We start from the raw sequence: 15,572 nt of genomic DNA on the forward strand, positions 1-15,572 counted from the left end.
TTATGACCATTAGGCGTAGAATTTCGAAATGAAACCTGTCCATCTTTTGTAAGTAAGCTGTAAGGAATGAGCCTGCCAAATTTCAGCCTTCTACCTACACGGGAAGTTGGAGAATTAGTGATGAGTGAGTGAGTGAGGGCTTTGCCTTTTATTAGTATAGATGATACCGATAGAGTTATTGTTTGTTTTTTTTTTTTTTTTTTTTTTTCTCTTTGTCCACCCTTGCCAGCTGACCATATTATTCGGACTGTCATTTTGTTACAAACAAATCTCTCTATTATATATAAAAAAAAAATCCTGCGACGAGACTTTTTGGAAGAGATTTTTTCAAGTCCCGCGAGATGAGACTTTTGCAATGAGATTTGTTCAGGTCCCTCCCTCCTCTCAACCATATTCAAACACGCCCATGGTCCTCTCACCTCTCATTTGTCTGAATGCTTTTGTCAGAGACACTTCCTGCACTCTCAGCTCTTATAAATTTTTACATTTTCCTCACTTTAAGTTCCCAATTAAAGAAGACGTATTATGTCCAAATCTTATTGAAGAATTTCATCCCGAAGTGTTGTCAACAGAAGAAATGAGTACACGGACAATCCTAGCACCGAGAAACGATGAAGTCAAATGAATTAAGGCAAAAATTGTTGATCGGTAACACAGTAAAATGGTTAAATGCGTATCAATAAATTATCCTGAAACAGTTGGTGGTGATGGTGTGAAAGATGAAAACATCAGCTTACAATATATATAAATATCTACAACCGTTAACACCGTCTGGTCTTCCACAACTACAACATTTATTTATATAGCACATTTTCATACAAACAGTAGCTCAAAGTGCTTTACATATTAAAGAATAGAAAAATGAAAGACACAAATTATAAAACAAAATAAATCAACATTAACATCGAATAAGAGTAAGGTTCAATGGCCAGGGGGGACAGAAAAAACAAAAAAAAAACTCCAGACAGCTGGAGAAAAAAATAAAATCTGTAGGGATTCCAGACCATGAGACCGCCCAGTCCCCTCTGGGCATTCTACCTAATATAAATGAAACAGTCCTCTTTGGATTTAGGATTCTCACGGAAGGGCTTGATGATGATGATGGTCACGTAGACTTCTGCCTTTTAATCTGTCCATCATTGTTTGAGCATCATGAATCTTTGAGTAGGTGGTGGTGGTGCAGGCCACCACCACAAAGAAACCGGAAAAAGAAACAGAAAAGAGAGTAGGGGTCAGTACCGATTTTAGAGCCACCATGAATAGTTATTTTGAGGAGATTAAACATATAGAGTATCAGGATTGAGTTAAATTACGATTAAAATGAAGTTATAAAAAGGCCATGTTAAAGTAATGTGTTTTCAGCAGTGTTTTAAATTGCTCTACTGTATCAGCCTGGTGAATCCCTATTGGTAGGCTATTCCAGATTTTAGGTGCATAGCAGCAGAAGGCCGCCTCACCACTTCTTTTAAGTTTTGTTCTTGGAATTCTAAGGAGACACTCATTTGAGGATCTGAGGTTACGATTTGGAATATAAGGTGTCAGACATTCCGATATATAAGATGGGGCGAGATTATTTAAGGCTTTATAAACCATAAGCAGAATTTTAAAGTCAATCCTGAATGACACAGGTAACCAGTGTAGTGACATTAAAACTGGAGAAATGTGTTCGGATTTTCTTTTCCTAGTTAGGATTCTACCACCATGAATTACTGTAGAAAGAAGGATGTATCCGAGAAAGGTAATGCAGTACATCTTCAGGGGATAACATTACACAACAAAGGAGATCTTGATATGCCATTCACATTAAAACATTAATAGTTTCCGGTTAGAATAGCTTTTGTAAAGACAATTAACAAATCACAGAGTCAAACATTTGAAAAAGTCTGTTTATTTATTAGAGAGAAAGAAACGAAAATCAATCACGAGCAGTTATACATTGCATTGTCCAAACACAGAATTAAAATTCAATGCGATATTGAATAAAATTTAATTCAAAAAATAGTTTTTACTGAACGCAACATGAAACATAATTTACTTCCAAATTATTACATTTTACTATTTTTTAATATGGCTCATTGCTCGCTGTAATGTAAAGTAGTTAGTTCTATTACGAATATGTAACAATTCCCATGAAAATAACAATTTGTTTAAATTGTACATCCACATCCCCATACACGAGTGGCAGAACCACAAAGAGGCTAGTGCGTAGAGCAGGCACAGGGGCTGGCGAGCGAAGCAAGCAGGGGGCAAAACCCCCTAGTTTATAATTAAGAGAAACTTGTCTTGAGTCAAAAGGCGAAGTTCTCGATTTTACTAGTCGATCTGTGTCCCTACCCTCAACCATGAGCTTTTGGTAATGCCCAAAAGAATGTGATTGCGGGTTCAATCGGCCAAAATGAGTTTCCTCTGCCCGATGGCTGGGCTTTCACTTAGAAGAGAGGGTGGGAAGCACAGACATCCGGGAGAGGCTAGGAAGAGAGCCGCTGACCCTCCATATCAAGAGGAGCCAATTGTGATGGTTCGGGCATCTGATACAGATGCCTCCCTGTGAAGGTTTTATGGGCACATCTAGCTGGGAGGCGACCCCTGGGGAAGACCCAGAGCTCACTGGGAGGATTATATCTCCTGGGAAATCCTTGAGATCTCGCATAATGAATTGCCAAGTGTGGCTGGGGAAAAGGACATATGGGCCTCACTGCTAAGACCTGGCTTTGGATAAGCAGTGGATGAACGAATTATCAAATCCTGAAATATAAATCTATCTGATGTAAGGATGTGTTGTTTATTTTTTTATACCATTTATGCAGTTATTTTTTCGTATCTAATTTTAATGTATTTGCATGTAATTACTTCTTCAGCTTGTGTCGGTTTTATGTCCCGGGTCCTTCCTACATGGGGTTTGCATGTTCTCCTCGTATCTGATTGGATTTCCTCTGGGTGATCTGGGGCATCTGCTGCTGAAGCAAGATTCACTGATCTTGACTTAGCTGACAATGCTGTGAGCTTCGTGGAATCAATGGATGGTCTGATGGGGGCTCTTGAGAGACTGAGTGAGGAGTCTTGAGTGCCTGGGCTTGTGAGTGTCCTGATATAAGCCAAGGGCCAGGCCTTTAATGACCTCTTAGGCATGGCCTTCAGCAGTGTGTATGTCTGCAGAGAGAGTGTCGACTTCGTCGACAGGCTTACTTACCTCGGCTATGACATTCATATCTCTTAGGTGATTCTTCCTATGAAGTCAATAAACGAATTGGGAGGTGATGAGGTGGTTGGAAAGGGGTTTGTGGCGCTCTCGATATCTCTACAAAAGGGTGAAGGTCCAAGTCTTTAGACTGGACTTCTTCAGTGTCTCTTCAGAGAATCCTGGGGTACCGCTGGTTTGACTTTGTGTTGCTCATGGAGTCCCGAATGATGCACATGACCTGCATTGTGAGGGAGCGTCAATTACGGCACTGCGGCCATGGCGATGCTAAATTGGCCCTAATGTGTGTTTGGTGTGTGTGTTCAGCCCTGCAATGGACTGGCACCCTGTCCTGGGTTTGTGCCTGCCTTGCACCCTATGCTAGCTGGGATAGACTTCAGAACTCACCCCAAATATGAATTATGTGGGGTAGAGAATAACCTGACATGTTGGCTCAACATTTCCATTATCTAAACAATGGGCAGATGCTATTAAAAAGGGAAATGAAACTTTAGGTTATATAGTAAAAATGTTTTAATTTAAATCGAGAGATGTTATTCTCAGACTATATAGTGCAGTAGTGAGGCCGTGTCATTTTGTACAAATTCGGTCACCATGGTATAAGAAAGACATAGCAGCACTTGAAGCTGTGCAGAGGAGAGCAAACATGGAGCATCATGGGACTTAAGGGCACGTCCTACTCTGACATACTCCGAGAATGAAATGCTTTTAGTCTCAAGCAGAGGAGACTTTGTTGGGAACCTAATTCAGGTCTTCTAAATCCTCAAAGCCATTAATTACGTAGATCCAGCAGTATTAGAATTCTTTCAACTAAATGATAAATTGGGTGCATGAGAACAACAGTGGAAATTAAGGGGATGTGCATTTAGGACTGAAGCCAGGAATCACTTCTTTGTGCAATGAGTTGAGGAATTTTGGATCAAACTACCAATACCTGGGGCCTCATGTATAAATGGTTTGTATGTACAAAAAATGTTGCATACACCTGTGCTGCATACATACACATTTTCATGGCAGCCTCAACACCGTACGTACGCACATTTCTGCTCGGTTTTGCGAACTGGCAGCACCCAGCGTCAAAGCAATACTACTGTTTATGTATTGTTTCCCTTTCTTGTTCAGATTCGCGTCAATGATGCTGGATTTATTAAATATACCGAAATTAATTGCATATTGTTTACAAATGTAATCCACTTGGTTGTAATCAATCTGTAACAACACAATGGTGCAACTATTCCTACCACTGTAGCTGCTCTAGTGTTGTTAGAAGACATTGCAAATGGAAGAATTAGAAGAGAGCGCGTATTTAACACTAGAATTACCAGAGCCTACGAAAAAACTCGTAATTCCATCCCACCTTAAATCGCTTCTTAAATCTCTTCACACCTCTCCGCCAGTATCCTTTGTCCTCTAAATGTGCTGATAAAGAGAAGCTTGGAGCAGCCGGCTATTCCATCCCCCCACCAATTTTTAGAGTTTTTCCAGTTTTAGAGTGGAAATAATAGATCGTTATTTGGAACACACACATTTCATGTCGGTTCAGTTTCTACAGTAATCTGTGTAAACACATTGTTAAAACAGAAACGTTTTTTATATTCTAGTAGATGACAAAATGTAGGCATAAACTATATAATGTATGAAGCCTGAAGTCCAAATATCAAAGAAACATTTTCACAGAAATAACACAACAATTGCACTTTTATTCAAAAATATAACTGCAGAAACAAAAAGCCGCCTTAACATGCGACATCGACAGCAGTTTATTGTAACTGCCTCCGTGGTTCAACTGAACCAGTTCCCGTTTGGGAATCAAAAGGTCGCGAGTTCGATCTTGCACTGCTCCGTTTTGAGAAGTAAACTGCTCTTAGTCTTACTATTTTAGAATAAAAGCATACATTTGATTTCGGTCTGTAACAGCCGGTGCAATTTATGATCCTTGTAATGGTTAGCTTTTTTTTTTTATTCACTTTTCATTCCCTCGGTCGCGTTCAGAATCAATCCATACAACCCCATCTGACACAACTGCTTTCACATAAAGACATGCTATAGCTCTGCAGTGTACCACGATGCATACTAAAGCCCCCGAGGGTTGCTGACACACAAACGCTGGGGAAGCTGCCCTCTTCGTATGTCACCGTCACTTGATTTTCTTTTTATTCAGTTTTATTGAGTCTTCCTGCCAGTCCCCGCATGTATGCTGTATGCTGTCTCTTTTGTACTCCAGAACATGCAGAGGAGAGAATGGTAAAGAGCAGTAACTTCGGCGCTATATGCAATCATCAGACACTCCCCATCTGCCCGTTGTTTTGTTATACTTTTCAATACTTTTTATACTGCTCAAATGGGCATGCTCAAAAAATACACGTGTAATGCCACGAAAAGTGCACGCAGACACTTCATTTCGCAAACAAAACAAGTGCACTTTTATTCAAAACTATCTGTATAACCGAAGAAAAAAGAAAGCAAGTTAAAGTAGGCGATTGATACGACAGCTTGTATGGTGCAGTGCTAAGAAGTGCTGATTTCCATTCCGTGCTATATAAAATCATCACATTAAAATATTAACAGTTCCCACACACCCAAGGACCGTCCTTCCTAGATTTACGACACGTGTACTTGTTGCAGTGCACACACCTCTCTGTGCTAAGGTTCCTATTACACTGAATGAGCATCTGACACTGTACTTTCTTCCCTGGGGGAAGGTCCCACATAAGAGAATTTCCAGTTTCTGCATAAATTCACACCCAATCTGACGCTGTTCGTTTTCAGATAATATTGCATTAGTGCGATGATATTTTCACATATATTGTGGGGGGTGTCTGATGATTGCATATAGCGCCGAAGTTACTGCTCTTTACCATTCTTTTGTCTGCATGTCCTGGAGTACAAAAGAAACAGCATACAGCAACATGCAGGGACTGGCAGGAACACTCAATAAAACTGAATAAAAAGAAAATCAAGTGACGGTGACATACGAAGAAGGCAGCTTTGGCAGCAATCCTTGGGGTGTTTGGGGGGCTTTAGTATGCATCGTGGTACACTGCAGAGCTATAGCGCGTCTTTATGTGAAAACAGTCGTGTCAGATGGGGTTGTATGGATTGGTTCTGAACGCGACCGAGGGAATGAAAAGTGAATAAAAAAAAAAAAAAGCTAACCATTACAAGAATCATAAATTGCACCAGCTGTTACAGACCGAAATCAAATGTATGCTTTTATTCTAAAATAGTAAGCCTAAGAGCAGTTTACTTCTCAAAACGGAGCAGTGCAGGATCGAACTCGCGACCTTTTGATTCCGAAACGGGAACTGGTTCAATTGAACCACGGAGACAGTTACAATAAACGGCTGTCAATGTCGCATGTTAAGGCGGCTTTTTGTTTCTGCAGTTATATTTTTGAATAAAAGCGCAATTTTTGTTATTTTTGTGAAAATGTTTCTTTGCTATTTGGACTTCAGGCTTCATACATTATATACTTTATGCCTACATTTTATCATCTACTACTAGAATATACAAAACGTTTCTGTTTTAACAATGTGTTTACACAGATTACTGTAGAAACGGAACAGACATGAAATGCGTGTGTTCCAAATAACGATCTATTATTTCCACTCTAAAACTCCACTTCACTCCCAGATACTCAATCAAGGCATGAACTGAGAGAAGTTCGTGCACATTCTAAATTGGTGGGGGGATGGAATAGCCGGCTGCTCCTAGCTTCTCTTTATCAGCACATTTAGAAGACAAAGGACGTTGGCGGAGAGGTGTGAAGGGATTTAAGAAGCGATTTAAGGTGGGACGGAGTTATGAGTTTTTTCGTAGGCTCTGGTAATTCTAGTGTAAAGGATGATGATGACGACTGGCTTTTAAGTCGATTTAGATTTCCAAGAGCTCTCCTGTTGGCACTGGGTGTTGAACTGGCACCAGCTTTACAAAGGCAGACTTTGAGGAATTGTGCTCTACCGGCTCCTTTGCAAATTTTGTCCAATTTCCTGTTTTTAGCCACAGGAGATTTTCTATGTGAACTTGCTGAACGATCGGGTATTTCACAAGCATCACGGAGCCGCGCCATGCCAGCTGTATGGGATGGTATTATTTGCTTGTCATCCAGATACAGTATATAAGATTTCCTTACACTGTGGTTGAACTGGCAAACATCAAAGCACAATTTGCAGCAATGTCCGGTTTTCCAAATGTAATCGGAGTGGTCAACGGCACACACTTTGCTATTGCAATGGCATTGAACAAGTTACATCGACCAGGGATGAATCGCCAAAAGAATGAGCTGACATTACATCATCAATAGCAGGAGAGCCTATATAAATGGCAACCCTGCACTGTTGCAGGTGCTTTTTTGAAATAGTGAGGCAAACGGCAAGCAATCCTTTTAAGGACGGCAAGTCACCTCAAAGTAAAGAGCAGAGAATCGGTCTGTTGTAGTGCTCGGTGTCAACACTACACTATAAAGGCCCATTCAGAGAATGAATTTGCTTATGTAAGTAGAAAGCATTCCACTCTATTAATGCGCTGCTCTATTGTCCACAGAAAGTGTGTCCCAGTGTGCAGCTTGTAGCATGAGGCATAATGTGGCACACAATTGTTATTTGCCTGTACCTAAAGAGATGCACTATGATGAACCTGAACCTGACCCACCAAATGATAAGCCAAATTGGACAGCGTTACAACTTTATTTGAATGTAATTAGCAGAATGTAAAATGTAAAAACAGGTCAGATGCAGCATTTATTTTTTAACAAATTTTATTTGTGGTCAGTATCACATAGTACAGCCCTTATATTCCTTTTTTCATCGGCCACATCTCTACTGCATTTTGTGACTCCAGAACAGTGTCTGTCAGCACACAGTCAATTGGTAGCCCAGTGGCTTCTTAGGCTGGACACAGCAGCACCATCACCACAAGGAGTCTCACATCCTTGGCACGGGGGTCAGCTTTTGTAATATTGTCTGAAACAGAATAAACAAACGACTTGCCTTTTCATGTCAACTTTGATATCTGAACACTTTTTTTTTTTATTTCGGGCACTGTGTGACTTTCTAATCTTGAACTTTCGAGTGTCTCTGGGTGTCTCCACTGTATTACACCATCAACTTCCTTTTCTTGCTTATACCACTGCTTAAGCCAACAAATAGTACATTTTTCCTTGCCTCCACTTTGTATTCTCTGAAATTCTTCATTTTTCCACATTTGCCATTGTCTTTTAACAAAGCACTGAACTGAAGGGGCTATTTATATTGATTTGCATTTTCAAATGTGCAAAGTCTGGGAGGAGTCTGGGTAGGACTGTAGGCGTGTGCATGTGTGTTAAATTTGACATTCATTGGGATTAAGGGGTTATGGGGTAGCGCGTGGAAGTTGGCGTACGCACAGTTTTATGCATGTGGATTTTTTTTGTACGTACGTACATTTCCATTTTTGTCCATATGCCATGTTTTAGTGTGAATTCTCTGCACAGCGTTATACATGAGGCCCCTGGAGTTGAAAGAGGAACCTTGAGAAGCTTTGAAACTTGTTTGGGTGAGATATTGGGACAGCTTTGCTATTAGTTAACAAGTGAGCCTGATGGACGACATGGTCCACTCTTATGTACTTGGCAGAAGACGTTCAATTTCAACTCCTGGCGCTTTTAAGCATAACCACACATGTCTGTCCATATATATGTTTAAAGTGAACAGACTTTACCAATTATTTGTTTCTGCCATTTATTGTGTGCCCTTGTGCTTATGGGAGTTGCAGTGCCCCTCTTAACAAAAGGTTTGTTTAATGTTTGATGTTTTCTGAATGCCTGGGCGTTCATGTGAGAACATAACTTCATTGAGCTAATAGGAAACTATTTCTATGGAAAACTGTTTGACTTTTTAAAGGTTTGATCTCTCAAGTATCAACACGTTTAAATATACTAATCCTAAGAAATGATGAAAAAATGTGCTATCCCTTAAGAAATGGTTAGGTTTGGGTAGGGACATTTTTTGTTCAAAGTCTTTGCTTTGTTTCATTTGATTTTAGGGCCTGGGAGTTAATGAGCAAGGAGGAACTGAACACGTTAAAGTCCAAGTGAAGAACAACACGTTAGGACTGGGGACTTCTAATAATTATGAGGTAATTATGAATTTATACTCAACATATAGTATGTCTGCTTTTTGTTTATATTTAGTCCAGTGACTTTAAAATGAGTTTGTCATGAACACAGGGACACAGTTGGAAACTTGTTAAAGGCACAAACATTTGGAAGTTTTTCTCCACACAGAGAACCACAGACACATGGAATGAGTGACCAAGTAGTATGGTGGACAATAAGACTTTAGGGGCTTTCAAATCTTGACTTGATGTTATTTTAAAAGAATTAAGTGGAAAGGACTGGAGTTTTGTGGGGCTGAATGGCCTGTTCTCGTCTAAATCTTTCATATGTTCTATGAACGAGAAAAAGAGTAATGCAGCAAACCCAGAAAGTAGCGGTAATAAAATTCGATTTCCTTGCAGTTAAACACCCATATACAGTGGAACCTCTGTTCTCGAGATTAATCTGACTCGTGAACAGAAGTGCTTGTATTCCAAATCGAATTTACTTGTAAGAAATATTGCAAATGTAATTAATTTGTTCCACAACCCAGAACTGTTGATAAACATACAGTGTCAGGTACCCCTTACTCTCGACGAACTGTGTCTCTTGGTTGTTGCTTTATCTCAGCTCGTGGCTTCTCCATGCCTTATGACTTTATACTGCACTGGTGAGGCCTTATCTGGAGTACTGGGTGCTGTTTTGGTCTTCAGGCTACAAAAAGGACATCACAGCACTAGAAAAGGCCCAGAGAAGAGCGACTGGGCTGATTAGAGGACTACAGGGGATGAGTTATGAGGAAAGATTAAAAGAGCTGAGACTTTACAGTTTAAGAGGAGACCTGACTGAAGTGTTTAAAATGAAGATGTGAATTAGTCCAGTGGATCGAGACTGTTATTTTGAAATGAGTTCAATAACAACACAGGAGACACAGTTGGAAACTTGTGAAGGGTAAATTTCACACAAACATTAGGGAGTTCACAAATTCACATAATCCAGCAGCAGTATACTGATACAAAGAAACAATATTAAATTAAATAGTAATAAAAATTAAAAAATGAAAGAAAAAAAAAAAGCAGACAATAACTTTGACTGATTAGAGGGCTACAAGGGATGACTTATGAGGAAAGATTAAAAGTGCTGAGCCTTTATAGTTTAAGCAAAAGAAGATTAAGAGGAAACCTGACTGAAGTGTTTAAAATGTTGAAGGGAATCAGTCCAGTGGATCGAGACGGTGACTTTAAAATGAGTTCATCAAGAGCACGGGGACACAGTTGGAAACTTGTGAAGGGGAAATTTCACACAAACATCAGGAAGTTTTTCCTTATACAAAGAACGATAGACACTTGGAATAAGCTACCAGGTAGTGCAGTTGACAATAAGACATTAGGGATTTTCAAAACTCGACTTGATGATTTTTTTAGAAGAAATAAGTGGATAGGACTGGCGAGCTTTGTTGGGCTAAATGGCCTGTTCTTGTCTAGAGTGTTCTAATTGTGAATATCACTTCTTCTTTTTTTTAAACTTCTCAAAACCATCCCCTCCTCCATTTCAATGATTCAGCTTCTGATTTCTCATTCCAGGGGTTTTCTTAACGTGATCAGTAAGCAAACCCCCTTGCTTTTCCACATATGATCGCCTTGGATACGCTATCACCCGGTAACTGTTTCTGGTTTATCCACACTAGCAACAACTTTTCAACATCATTGATTGCTTTAGGTCTTTGTTTCGTTAACACTTTAACACCTTTTGCCACATCAGCACTCTTGAACCTATCTTTCTCTTTAAGAATGGCACATATTGTAGACGTTGCTTTGCCGTGTTAGCGGGCCAGATCAGCCACATGAACACAGTCATCGTGTTTTTTGATGATCTCTTTTTTCAGTTCTATGGTTATTTTCACAAATTTTTTCGTGGGTGCATATTTGGATTCAGCGGGTTAGAAAATGGATGGATGGATGGATCTTTTAATACTTTCTTTGTCCCCATGCTGGTCATACACTTTTGTAACTCGGCAGTAAAATGCACAAAAAACTGCTAACTTGTTCTCAATAAAATAATTTGCATATTAATTTGTTGAAGGACGGGCTCACTCTGACTCAAGATTCCTTTGTCTGACCGACGCCACACAAACCATACATGTTTGTTCATGTTCGAAAAATGCTCGGGTTCCGAGTAACTACTTGTGTACAAAGACAAATTTCATGATGGAAAAATGCTTATATTCTGGATTACTTCAGGAAAAGAGGCGCTCGTGAACAATGGTCTCACTGTACTAACATTTTCAGATGTTTAATTCTCATTAAAAAACATGCAGTAGGGCACCAGGAAATAAAAACAATGGCCCAATTTATCACAGTGTACATTTTCATACATTGTGGTATGAAACTCCACATGGACCTTAAGATGATTCTTTTTGATCAACAGTTTCTTTACCTCTACTCATGATTACTCTCCCCGATACATTATCGGCCATTGAAATGTGTAGATCTCCCAAGGTTATTGTTGCTCTGCTGTCATAATTCTTCTTCTTGGTAGAAGGCCAACGTTTAAATGGACACATGATGCAATCCTGAGTTATCTTCCAGTTCTTGGTTATTTAGCTAGTGGCGGTTGCAAGGAGATCCCCCTTGCCAGGGACATGCGGTCAGGGGAGGTCATCATGAAAAGTAAAAAAAAAAAAAAAAGCAAATAATGATAACATAAATGTGTCCACTGGTCTGTGCTATAAATTTGTTTTCTGTATGATTTTTATAGTCAAAATCTCTGAATTGTCACATTTCATGTTCAAATACAGGGGAGAAATGTGAGGTGCGGTAGAGACGATCCTCACATCCCCTCAGACTGCGCTATCCCTCACACACTGGGCTGATGCCTGCAATTGGTGCATGCCTAATACTGTCTCTCAATAATAAACAATATAATGTTTGCAGACACATTTATTATACACCATGACTTTCCACAGTCTGGCTAATATCTTCACTGAATGTGTGTGACATATTTGTCTTGCTGATCGGACATAAAGCCGCAGTGGAAAGGCACAAGATGAGGCAGACAGTACCGTGCCGCCCTGAAGGGGGCGCATGTAAGCCCAACAGGTTCTCGTTGCTGCTGTTCTTCTACTCAGAGGCGCTGATAAGTTAGCGATATCAGAAAGTCAAGTGCACTGCAGCACTCCGTTTATTTTTATTTTTTGTTCCGACTGACTACCAAAAGGGAAGGTTAAGATTTTTAAAACTAAAGGAAAGTAAGGACTTTTACAAGAAAGTGACAAGAGATTTTCGTGGAGAACGGATAGGCGCATGGACTTCATTTACAAATAATGGTAAGAGTGTAAATGGTTTTCATTTTTTTAAAAAATGGGATCAGACTAAGAAAAAAACAATGAAATATTTAAAAACTACATTTTGACCTTAAATATTCTTTTGTTTTTCTTGTTATCCTTTTCTTGAATAGTCTGTATTAAAATTGAATTAATGCATCAGAATTAAAAGCTTTTAAAAACAACTAAATATTTCAATTAAGGCCAAAATTAAAATCTATTTTTTATTTTTTTTTTTGCACACCACTCAATTACAACTACAAATTTAGAATACATGGACGGCGTGGAGCAAATGCGCTCTCTCTCGCCGCTATAAATGTAACCTTCTTTCTTAACCAAATATGTATCTTACGTATGTGTGTGTAAAGAATGCTGATGAGATATGAAACATAACCAGTAGTCAATGTGCATGCTGGCTGCCAATTCAATAGTCAATGAGCTGCTCTTTTGGGTTCATATATTTGTAAATCTGACTCAGGAGTCCGTGCCTCACCAGCCATGAACCTCACCGCACGTCACTGCCCCTTTCTTAGTTGTTGACCCTTCTTGACACCCTATACCTACCTAGGTCCTGTATAACCATTACATTTTGTGTTATTGTTCTTCAGGACAACTGGATTGCACATCAAGATGACTTCAACCAACTTCTTGCAGACTTGAACAGCTGTCACAGCCAAAATGGTACGTGGATAAAGACTTTGGTTTCTATAAAAATACAGTTTTTCATTATTATTTTCAAGTTTATTCTACAGTGGGCATTCCATCCCATTTCTGAACTTACTTGATCCTGTTTGGGCCTGTCATGGCAGCAAGGCAGGAATCAGTCCTGCAATGGATGCAAGTTCATTCTATATATATATATATATATATATATATATATATATATATATATATATATATATATATATATATATATATATATATATATAAAATATATAATATATAATATATATATATATATATATATATATATATATAATATATATATATATATAATATATAATCTATACAGTACATGTTTTTAATGGGCCAGTTTAGAGTTGCCAGTCTACTTAGATGGTGGATAAAAATCAGAGTACTTGGAGCAAACCAATGCAGAACTATGTTTTCCCATTTTAATAAATTAAACTAGGGGGCTCTGCGCCCTTGTCGCTTTGCTTGCCATTCCCCGGGTTTGGTCATGTGCAAATACAATTTAAAGTGTGTTTTTTTTTTTTCATGGGAATTGTTACATATGCATTATGTTCACTTTTGATAATGCAAACACTGGGTCTCTGCCTCTCTGAAGTGTATATAATGTGTAGTATTCACATAAATTGGCTTTAAATGTATGTACTTTTTAAAAAGAACATTGAACTGCGAGGACATAGAAATGAAGGAGCTGTCTCAGAAAAGACTTAAACAGGAGTCCACGAGCTATCAGGTGGCACTTTCCTCTGTAAATCTATATACTGTGGTTTGTAGGGGGCGCACCAGCCCAACAAACCCGACATAGACAGATGCAGACATAAGTCCTCAAGCACGACACTGGCACGACACTGGCTTTATTTTGATATGGGAAACGTTTCCCACCTGCACAGCATAGTCACAGTAAGCACCCAGCACGATATTACAGTACACAGCACTTGCTTTCTTTTCTTTCTCTCCTTCCACCTCAACTCTCCCTCCGGCAAGCTTTGTCTTCTCCCTCCCGACTTTGGCTCCTTGAATGAAGTGAGGCTGTCCCTTTTAGGCTGCAGGTGGCCCCTCAGCATGAACCCGAAGTACTGCCAGGTGTGGTGGAAGCCCGAAATAGTAGGACTCCGCAGCTCCTGTATCACCTCTTGGCGCCACCCACGGAACCCAACAGGGCTGTGCCGAACTCCAATTCCCATGAAGCCATGTGGTAATCCGAGGGCACCTTCTTCAACCCAGGTGGGCTGCCATCTAGCGCTCTGGGGGAGGTAGTGCCCTGTGCATGTCCTCTTCCTCTGGTGCTTCCACTATTGGGGCATAACAGCTGGGAAAGGGTCCTGGCCGTCCACAACAACACATATTGAAAACTGTAGGAGTTACGTTAATTAACATTATTGGGTGCAGCATGCTGCAAATGTACCTCCATGATGTTCTGTATTTTGAAATTATGATGTGCTATGGGAGATGAGAAAATCTTTGGTTGGGCTGAGGTGTCTATGGCATCTGAATTATTGTGGGATGAGTGGAACTCATCAAGTTCATTATTGAATATGATTACTCTTACACTTTGAGCTTAACACACATAAGAAAATGCGCGCACACACACGCAGACTCTATCTGTTTAAGCACTGTTTATGAGTGATGCCTCCATTGCCTATCACTCTTCAGTACTCCATGCAAGTACTGAGTATCTTACATACAGGTGTCCCTGGAACCCAGACCTACGCATTACTTTGATCCCGAAGAATATCCGAGACACACAAAAGCTGATACACCCTTTGGTTATATGCCACTTGCCACCAATGATGCTGTATTTCTGCCACAGTATTTCTCTATTGGAAACATCTTTCCTCAGCCTTCAAACCCTGTAGGAAGAGAATAGCGGCAATCTGCCCTACACAAGGTGCCAAGTGTTTACTTCAGTCACTCTTGACATTGTATAATGACAAAGTATAGAAACTGAAATTGCAATGTGTTACTTTTGCAAAGTATAATAACACCAGAAGAAGAAAATATATGTAGATAGCGAGGTCTAGATGTATATATAGTCTTAGAAAGCTTATAGAAGATTCTCCACAATTTTGAATACACAATGGGAGACCTGAAAATCAAAATTACACCTTATGAGAAGGACTTGGTAGTCATAGTTGACTGAACACCATCAACTGCCAGACAGTGTTCAGAAGCCATTAAGAAGACTAACAGAATGTCAGGTTATATAGCGCCTTGACGTGTGGAGTACAAGTCACAGGAGGTTCTGCTCAGTCTTTATAACACACTGGTGAAGCCTCATCTGGAGTACT

At 39.7% G+C, this 15,572-nt stretch overlaps 1 protein-coding gene across 1 annotated transcript in view; it reads left to right on the plus strand.

The window, feature by feature from the left end:
- The window catches only part of pinx1 (PIN2 (TERF1) interacting telomerase inhibitor 1), a 256,832-nt gene that overhangs the window by 13,983 nt on the left and 227,277 nt on the right, over positions 1-15,572 (plus strand). Inside the window, exons 3-4 of the mRNA XM_039749468.1 lie at positions 9,221-9,313; positions 13,203-13,275. Of these exons, the coding sequence (XP_039605402.1) occupies positions 9,221-9,313; positions 13,203-13,275 (166 nt within the window). The remainder of the gene's footprint in view (positions 1-9,220; positions 9,314-13,202; positions 13,276-15,572) is intronic.

Source organism: Polypterus senegalus, chromosome 3 (assembly GCF_016835505.1).
Source record: "Polypterus senegalus isolate Bchr_013 chromosome 3, ASM1683550v1, whole genome shotgun sequence".
Lineage (NCBI taxonomy): Eukaryota > Metazoa > Chordata > Cladistia > Polypteriformes > Polypteridae > Polypterus > Polypterus senegalus.